Source organism: Psammomys obesus, unplaced genomic scaffold (genome assembly GCF_907164565.1).
Source record: "Psammomys obesus unplaced genomic scaffold, mPsaObe1.curated_primary_1811, whole genome shotgun sequence".
NCBI lineage: Eukaryota > Metazoa > Chordata > Mammalia > Rodentia > Muridae > Psammomys > Psammomys obesus.
Genome location: NW_026586173.1, coordinates 8,897,153 through 8,906,934, shown reverse-complemented (window position 1 = coordinate 8,906,934; position 9,782 = coordinate 8,897,153). Strand labels below are relative to the sequence as shown.

General features: G+C 45.4%; 1 protein-coding gene across 1 annotated transcript in view; it reads right to left on the bottom strand.

Moving 5' to 3' along the window:
* Positions 1–564: 564 nt before the first annotated feature.
* The window catches only part of LOC129672093 (beta-galactosidase-1-like protein 2), a 43,035-nt gene continuing 33,817 nt past the window's right edge, over positions 565–9,782 (bottom strand). The window contains exons 9-19 of the mRNA XM_055601344.1: positions 8,486–8,570; positions 7,213–7,350; positions 6,557–6,637; positions 5,963–6,069; positions 5,241–5,381; positions 4,890–4,961; positions 4,571–4,649; positions 2,843–2,930; positions 2,410–2,521; positions 1,929–2,045; positions 565–1,654 (exon numbers count right to left, since the gene is read on the bottom strand). Coding sequence (XP_055457319.1) covers positions 1,568–1,654; positions 1,929–2,045; positions 2,410–2,521; positions 2,843–2,930; positions 4,571–4,649; positions 4,890–4,961; positions 5,241–5,381; positions 5,963–6,069; positions 6,557–6,637; positions 7,213–7,350; positions 8,486–8,570 — 1,107 coding nt within the window. The 3' untranslated portion in view covers positions 565–1,567. The remainder of the gene's footprint in view (positions 1,655–1,928; positions 2,046–2,409; positions 2,522–2,842; positions 2,931–4,570; positions 4,650–4,889; positions 4,962–5,240; positions 5,382–5,962; positions 6,070–6,556; positions 6,638–7,212; positions 7,351–8,485; positions 8,571–9,782) is intronic.

The following is a 9,782-nucleotide window of genomic DNA, read 5'->3' as shown; positions in this document are numbered from 1 at the left end:
AGAGAGAGGGAGAGAGAGAGAGGGAGAGAGAGTGAGTGTGTGTGTGTGTGAGAGAGAGAGAGAGAGAACCTGTTTCTTGAACTCTGTGGGACTTGGGTTGTGCCCCCATAACCACTGCAAGTAAGTTACCTGGGCTTACTCGCTTACCTAGCTCAGCAGCTCCACACCAACAGCAGCCCTGACTCCAGCAGAAGCCATGTTCTCAGGGAGCCAACCTGTTGGTGTGTAAACCTCTCAGTTCACCTACTCTTCCCTAACCCATCTTCATTGGGCTTCTGTGCGGGCACTATGTTCATAGATATACTTTATTTGATCTTCACTATTTCTGAAGATAACCAGCTTAGAGAAGTACTGTTAGGTATAATTTATACCATCTCCGATAGCTAACTTACATATTGTGGTTTGGCTTTCTAGAAGGTTCTTACTCTTAACCACCAGCATGAGATCAGACTGCTCTATTAATGCAATGACATTTCAAGAAAATTGAAAGGTGGTAAGAAACCAGGGGCATGTGCCAGGTGGTACCAACACAAAGACGCTGAGACACCCACAAAGATTTGAGTCAAATTTATTGCTTTATTGAAATTTAGAATGGCAAAGCCAAGACAAGCCATTGCACTTGTTCCGAAGAACAAGAGCCTTTAATCTGAACTGAGACAGAAAGCTGCCTTTCCTGTTGTTAGTGAGAAATGAGAAGCAGAGTATTTAAAGAATCAGCTGAGGTGGAAGCAAAGCTAGTGATAGACCTGTGGACCCATAGCTATCCCCAGATTCTACTGTGTTGAGGGCAGCCATGCAGTGCCACTTTGCTGGGCTTCTGCCATTCACTTCCCCAGAGCATGGATGTGAGGTGGTTTCTGCTAAAGTACCAGCTCCTCCCCTAGTGAGGCTGTTCCTTCTTCAGTGACATTCCTCCTCACTGAGGACAACAGCAAATGTTCTCTTAACTTAGAAAGATAGTATTGAACATGCCTGTTTTCTCACAGGCTCAGTTTATCAACTGATTACAAGACAGGGTGAAAAGGAAAAGACATGATTCTTCCAGATCCCAAGAACTGTCAAGAGGAAAGTTGAAAAATAAAATAAAGTTGACTCAAGTAAGACCTTCTTTCTCTTTGCTCTACAAACAATGACAAACCCACAAGTTCAGGAGCACAAAGTGGCTGTCTAGGATGTGGCCAGACCCCACTGGGAATGTTTGAAAGGCCTGCGTCTATCCAGCAGGCTAGCCAAGGAGGCTTTCACTTCCAGAGGAAGGAAGTACCCACACAGCTTCAGCACCTTCTTTGAAGGATATAACTACATACTCTACGCTCAGAGACAGCTCTATGGCCTCCCCTAAAAGATTAGGGCAGAATGGGCCCCATTTATAAAACCAGGAGAGACTCCATCTCGTTATGAGTCTGCCCAGACAGTGTTACCCCATCTCCAGTTCCCTCAGGCTTAGGATTTTGGACTGAGTTGACTATAGCCCTTTGCTCCCTGAGGTTGCTAGTTCTGAAGACTTCTCCTGTAGAGAGGAAGGGAGGAAGCTGCCAACCACAGCAGGAGCTGCTGGGACTGCTGTTCAGTTAACATACTGGTTCCTGCCCAGGTGGGGGACATCAGTAGACTGTACGATGGCACCTGCCATTGTCTCCTCAAAAATGATGACCTGTGGGAAACAAGGGCTGGGCTGTAGAGGTGAGAGAGCTATGAGGTGGCAGGATTGAAAGGAAGGAATGGGAATGAGAATGGAAGGAGGTGGTAGGGAGTGAATGCAGAGTCATCACTCACCAAGGAAAAGGGAAGAATGGGATGGCTGAAATACTCACCCTCTCCACTCCCTGGCTGAGCATTTCAGGGCCAGAGAAGCAACTTGATAACATGGAGAGCAGGAATGGGAAGAGAGTTACATGGGAAAGGAAGGAGTCTAGAAGAATTCCCACCTTGTTGAGTCCTTTGTTCAGCCAGACACCTGGGAGGTAGAGAGTCTCCTGAGGTCCTATGTTCCAGTAGCGTCCAAGGTTTTGATCATTGACCAATACAACCCCCTTCACCCAGCCCTACAAACAAAACAGGGAAGGTCTTGCATTACCACGGGAGCCCCAAAATACCATGTTCCTGAGAGACCAAAGTGGACCAACATTAGACATCCATGTAGGTAACCCACCCCACTGCTGAGGTTCCCAGTCAGGGTAATCAACCTCAGACTGCCCATAGGAACCCATACACTGAGAAGTACCACAAGGTGGTTCAGCTTTGAGCCCACTCCTCTGACACAGAGAAGTCACAGGCTCCCTATCACATGGGGCAATACAGAAAGACAGGGAGGCCTCTGGGTCCAGGTGTTACAGAAAACATTCAAGCCAACTTGGCTCAGAGCCCTATGAAAAGGAGAGAGCAGGAAAGGAAAGGGGTCCTACAAACCTCTAACTTCAGAAATGTGTCAGAAGGGTAAACGCCAACTGACAAGGCACCCAAGAAGAAGGCAGGAAAGGTAGGTTCTTTGGGAACGATACTCCACTTGTTCATGTCGAACCTAAAGACAGCATGTAAGCACAAGGAGGAAAGGTCCATCTCACATCTGCTTCCAGACCTGCATCTAATTCCTAAGCACATCCCTTCCTCCAATGAGGCCCCAAGCCCATCCACCCCCAAACAGGTTATAAGATGGCAATAAGATATCAGGATAGGCATTTCCCAGTCTAGAAACATGGGTTCCAGTGTTGATCCTACCCCTCACCTTAGGCAGGTAGCTTTGGCCTCTGGGTCTGTGTGATCCTGGCATGGAGGCCAGGATACTCTTGGCTCTTTCTACATGTTAGCTATGACCTCATTTACCAGACTCACAGGGACCCACCTCTGAAAGAACTGCTTTGTCATATCGAGGCTGTAGATTCTGAAGTCTTTCAGAGGGTTATTATTCAGATAGAGATTTCCGATTAAACCTGGAAAAAGTGGGCAAACAAAGGTAGGCAGGCCCCAGATCAGGAGACTGGCGACAGAGCTGCAGGCAGGGCATGTGTGGATGTTCCAGGAAAGATGAAGCAAGGGTTTTTCCTAAAGCATATGCTGCCTAATTGCTCTGCACTTGGACTAAAGCCTCCTTGGAGATATCAAAATCATGGCCATAGACAAGATCACTGTCAAGTCCCAGGATTTGTCATAAAGAACAGCACACCCAAGGACAGTGACAGGATGGAGCTGAGATGTCACAGCATGAAACATATGACTTCTGGCTCTTTCTAGGGAAAGCTATATTTAGCTAAGTGGTGACAGAGAGCCTAGCTTTGTGGTATTGTAAGGTTCTCAGACTAAGAGACCTGCTCGCTCAGCCAGAAGCCCTCCATTCAACCTAAGATTAAAGATCGCTTTGAAGAAATCTAAACGATGAGCAGACAGCAACATCACAGAGTGTCCCACAGTGAGCAGCTGCCCACCTGGAGGGCAGCTGCCCAGGGTGGAGACAGCTGGGCCCGGCGCAGCTTCTGTGGCAGGAACAAGCATATGAGCACGTGTGTTTCTGGGAGAAGGTCTGTGAACTGCAAACACTGAACCTGCCCAGAGAGCGGGATTCTGCAGATGGTCAAGGCACGCTTGGTTAAGATCCCAGGAAAATAAATACTGGACAGTCTGACAGGTCTTTCTTACTCCAGAATAATGAAAGAGGTAAGATGGCTCCAGAGAAGGACGCCTAAGGGAGGCTGTAAGGCCTGTGGAGAAATACTGGTCTAGTATGCCACTCTGATATGTGGCATGGCAAGGATGGTGCTAGACAGTGCTATGGTAACTACTTTGAGGGCCTTCTGGAGAGGAAGCCCCAGTTGCTAAGACCACATCACTTTCGGAGTATTTACCAGAGGTTTCCAGCAGACATCCTGACCAGGTAAGAGGTAAAAGTTTCCTCTACCACAAATGCAAACAGAAGAGAGAGAAATGGAATGTCATCAACCTCCTCACCACAGGAAGACCCTTCTTATACTGCCCTGAAAACCAACCACATACAAATAGGGGAAGGAAGGGGACTAAAACCATGATGATTCCAAAAGCCAGGGGCACGGGCAAGTGTAGTGAAGGGATACTCCTAGAAGGGCATGACAACAAAATGCAGCCTGCTCATTGCATGTCTGGCTTCCTCCTGAGCACAGAAGCATTCCCTATGAGTCTTCCTGAGAGAGATGAACAGAAATTCAGGATGAAGACCCAAAAAGGCAGGGGTCCTATATTATTCCATGGACTATATTATTATTCTTTGCTCCTTACCCACAACCCTGCAAGCAGAGAGGCCCTCTCCCACCAAAGTAGGTTTCAATATAAAGACATACTAAGAAGCCAGTTCGTGGAGGTTCCTCCTGGGGCAGAAGGATCATACAGTTAGAAAGCACTAAAGGGAAAATGAGCAAACCCTCCTGACCCATTAACCAGGATTTAAATGCAGGTAAACTAGGCACTATCTCCCTTTAATGAGCCTCCATGAACCACCTCCCTGAAAGGGGCCCCAATGGCCTGTTGATATACTTTATGCTTAGCAGACAGATAAGTCTGGGGAGTGGTAACATCTTTTCTCTTCATCTATACCAAGACCCACCTTTGCGCTGACTGTCAATATTATTTCCATAGTTGACTCGTCCACGATTCTCCACTAAGATCCTCAGTATGGTGTAACCCTGCCATGAACAGAGTGGCCAGTTATCACCATCTGATAACTCAGCTACACCCGGGAATCTCTGTGTTCCCCAGTCATCCCTATGCTCTGAGAAAGGGAGTGGGAGCATCCGAATGGTCAGAAAGTTAGGTATGCCCTTCTCTTCGCAGTTTTTAACTAAGGAACTTCCTGGCTTCCTGATCCTCCCCTTTGACTCTACCAAGTTTCCTAGCTATCACCCCAAATCCCTGGGATAACAAACCTGGGTCAAGGGGATAGTAATCTTCGTTGTTTTATAGTCCAAGAATCCTATGGATACTCTATTCAAAAAGACCTGGCAAAGTGAGCAGATGAAAATCATGGTCATCAGGAGGAAGGTAAGAAGAGCATCTGCTAGACAACAGAACAGATATCACTGTGGGTACTTATGAAGGTGCTTGGCAGGCATGGAGGAAAAGTGAACACCACAGTTATGAGGGAGAGCTCATGAGAACTCCAGTTATTGGAGATAGCCAATTTTATACTGGTAACAACGATTTGAAGGCAGAAAATAAGGCATGTACTGCCATGTTTGGTCTCTACAAAGCCCCGGAGTTCAGAGGGATGCTCCTACCTGTCCTCTGTCACGCACAAGGCCACTGAGGACACCAGATGAGAAGATGGTGGTCTCATACAGAACATACCCAAAGGCCTGTCCATTACCATTGTTTACTGGCAGGTTCTCCATGTTGATAGGTATCTCAGATTTGAATGGCTACATAAGAAGACACAAGAAAGCACAGTAGTCAGGCAGCTCCTAACTGTAAGTTTTCACATGGGCAACAAGGACATCATGGACAGGATGAAAGGGTGCTCTAGCATGTTTTTTTTTTCTATTCTATCTTCTTTCTAGCTTAAACTAATGGTTCCTTGGAGTTACAGAAATAAGGATGACAGGAAAAGAGAGATTTCATTAGAGTCCTACAATCTTCTGGAATCCTTAAGCCACCATCATGCCATGGAGTCCTGAAGGTGGCATCACCACAGAATGAACTGCAACGGGTTTCCTCTTTCCTCTCCACAGGGTAAAGATCATCCCTTCCTCTGCTCCTCACCCTATTCGTGACCCAGAGAAAGTCCTACCCCTGAGGCTAGAGGGGAGACACCAAGCTCAAGCTCTCCTATTCCCTCCCAATCCCACTCCAGCACCATTGTATGTCTCTTTACTCAGTTCTCTGGTTGGGTAGAGTCCGCAATGCGACTGAGTGGCTTTGCTCATCCCAGAACCCCATTTGGAAAGTCCCTGGCTTCTGTCTGCTTAGGAACAATCCCCGATGCCCTGCCTATAGCAGTTACCTCATCCAGATACAGGAGAGCATCCCACAGTGATATGTAGAAAGATGGACTCATTGGCTCATAGACCATCTTAGCAGTAAGTTCAGGTGGAGGTGGTGGAGGGACACCTGCAACAAGAACCATGGCCCTCCCTTAACGATCCAATCACCACTGCCTCCTCAGCCTCGTTCCCACAATCCAATGCGCTCCTTTCATCTTGGCACCAATATCAACCACAGGATCTCCTCAGCACTTAAACTACTCTAGGACATGAGGCCTGGGCAAGAACAGGGTTTCTTTGTGTCTTCTATATGGCATAAAGAGGCTTAGAATGAGTCAAATACAAGAGGCACCGTATGATGAAAATAGTCTCTCAAACCTTTTTGTCTAGAATGTTGGCTTTATAATTTATTTGTATTTTTACTTATTTATTTTGGGTAATGGTCATGGTAGAACATGGGGCCTTATGCATGCTGAGATATATTTCCTAGAAGTCTAAGAAATTTTTGAATTTGGATCAGCTGGAGTTTGGAGAGGAAAGACAGCAGAAACTCTGAGGGCTCAGAGCAAAAACATGGGCCCGAGTGTATGTTTAAATCTACTGCTTATTTGTACCTGAGAAGGTTCCAAAGAGCTCTCGAAGCTTGGTGTATTTGGCAGTGTAATCTCCAGCCTCTGTCAATACAGCGTCATAATCTGCAAAACACCCATGGACCCTTCAGTCTCTCCTGACCCCAGAACAGCACAGAGCAATGAAGAAAACAAAGAAGGAGGAGGAGAAACTGGGATGGGGGAGCAGACTACTTAGATCAGCAATTTTGAAAAGAAACACCTTTAATATGAACCATTCAGTTAAATTATGGTAGGTACAAAATACTATAAAAATACCCCTGAGCACGGCAAGATACTAAAAATTTAACTGCAAGTAGATACAATGGGGCATCTCTCCTACTCCTTGTGAACTCTAAGTCAGAGGAAGGGCCATGATCACACCTTCTCAAGGGTCTCAGAGGGGGAAAGGCTATCCCCATCCCTCTCACTCTAGATTTGCCTCCCTTCCCTTGGTCCTGCAAGCAGCTGTCTCAGCAGAGCAAGCCAGTCACAGTCTTGCTGTGGAAGCTTAGACAGTCAGACAAAGCCTCTACTTCCCTGGACATTACGTAGCCAAAGACATGAAAGGACCCAGAAATTGTCTCTGAAGGATTCTCCATCAAAAGCACCAGCCCTACAAGCACTGGAGAGCAACAGGAAGAAATGCTGAGGACACTTGCCATAGCTGGTGACATCAGCCTTGTAGTCATTAAAATGCATGGCTCCATTTATGAAGCCAAAATTGGTGCCTCCATGGAACATGTACAAGTTGATCGAGGAGCCAGATTTGATGATGTCAGACACTGATTTCAAGACCTCTTCAAGGAAAAGAAAGAGGAAATATCTTTAAAGTGAGTCAGAACACAAGCAAAGCCTCAATGAGGCCTCTTGTTCCCTTACATCCCAAACCCCATCAGGTCACTCCATCACTGGGTCATTCAGCTTTCCCTGGACAACCTGCAGCCCATAGGCTGTTTCCATCCTACCAGATGGCATGTTTCCTTGTAGCTATTCTGTCCCTAGGAAATGCAAAAAAGTTGGGACCGCATTACACAATAGTCTTGGCTATGTCCCTAACAATATTCAAGAAGAGTATTAGTTAACAAAATAAAAGATCAATTAATATATTTGTGTAATATATCCAAGAAATGTAAACCTAATACTGACTTAGAAAACTGGCAAATTTAAAAAAATATTATTCAGTGCTGATGACTGAAGGAAATGAGTTTTCTCACTTCACAATGGCCAGTAGGCTGCGACTGTCTTCCTAAAAGACAGTGATAAACACATAAACTAAAACTGCATAAGTGCAGCAATTTATTCTCTATCATAAGAAAATATGTGCCATGTGTACAAAACTTCAAAGATTCTCGCTTAAGTGGTGTTCAGTTAACAAAAGACAAAACTAAGCAATAAGTTAGAAACCAGATCACTAAACGGAGGCTTAGTCATCAATACAATGGGGCTCTTCAAATCCTTTAAGACAGTGATGTCTAATTACATCAAGCATTCCTATGTTCACTAGTGTAGGATGGTGTGGGGGCGGGGTGTATGTGTGTGGGGAGGGTGTCTGAAGACTTGATCAATCTGTGTCTAGCTCTATCTGTATTACATAGATGGAGATACACTAAGAGCTGCCTGCACTGTTAAATACATCAGAATGCTTGATCTAGACTCAGAGACTTCTATTTCTCCTTTAAACTCTCTACATTTCCTAGATGTTTACAATAAGCATGTGTTACCTTTCTAATTACAAAACATAGAAAAGCAATGATGAAAGCCCTGTTGTTATTTCAAGTGTCAAGTCTCTGAAATACTAAGAGCTGAATATGAATTCAAATGATCCTAGGAACCTAGCATCCTACAACCCCATACACAATGCCAGGGAATGCAAAACATATCCTTACTTAGGGTCAACATACATATTAGATGTAGGCAAAGTAAAGTACTTACCAGAGGAATCCAAGATATTATGGGAGCCACCCCATGAGTCAAACCACCCTGTCCAGTACTCCATCACCATTTTCGGTTGAACCCCCTGGGACCACAAAAATAAGAATTAGGCAGGCAAGCTGATCAAATGGGAAAGATGGACACCATCTTGAAAGGAACTCCAGTAACAGCATAGATACAGATCATTCACCCACCACTTGTGGCCTCACCACCTGCCAATCTAATATGGAAGAGGCTACCAGAGTTGATGCCGTATGTGCTTTTGCTGGTGCATATGACAGACGCTAGCAAGGAGACACAAGTGTCTGTTCAAACTAAGCTTTCATCAGAATTCATCACCTGACGTGGATACCCTTTTCTACACTGGTTGGGTTACATAGTGGTTCAAGGCAACCTTTGCCAACCAGGGAAGAAGAATGGCTTGTTCTGGACAAATGCATCTAAGAGCCACAGCATAGGTGCAGACATGCCAGTTACTGCTTCTCTGTATATCGGAGTCAGCAGGCTTCAGAGTGGGTTTTCCTTAAGTTCTGACTTAAGCAACAGTTTACAAAACTAAACCAGAGAGTCAGGCCATGGCAATGCAGCTACCTAAGGTGCAAGGTCTACAGCTGCACTCTGGATTCACACCTTGCCTAGGATATTGAACAAGTCTTAATTGTTACCTCAGAATACCGAGGTGACATCTGCTCTCTCCAAGCACACAGAGATCATTCTGGGACTATGCTTGGCTCCACCATGTTTTCAAAAGCTGTAAACACCTGGGCATGTGTGAAAGACTTATCGCTAAGATTTTAGGCTCTGAGCCAGGAAGCATTCTCATTCATTCAGTGACAGCTGATTAAGTATTGATTAAGTATCCTCTATCAGGGCTGGCCTGACATTTAAAACTGCATAAAAGTCAACAGAACATGTTCCAGAAAGATGGGGCACACTTAATGGTTCATAGCATAGGAGGTACCAATTGTCCCTAGGTAAAAGCCAACATAGCCATAAGGTTTTTGTTGGGGGGGGGGGTTGTTTTGTTTTAGCAAGCAGGTAGCTTTGTTTTTTTTTTTTTATCAACTATCTACATCCCAAAATTTGCCATAATATACCCACATTTAGTCACCCAAAAGGGAGAAGCAGAGTCAAAATACTAAATCCTGAAACCTCCAGGGCCAACATGGGCTTATGTGCCTAAGGGCTTCTGTGGTGTGGGGAGCAGAAAAATGTCCAGCAAGGACTAAGTTGTCTTCCTGGAGAATGTGGTACAACCAATCCCAAATTGACCATCTTCTGGGTACCTCCTCCATTG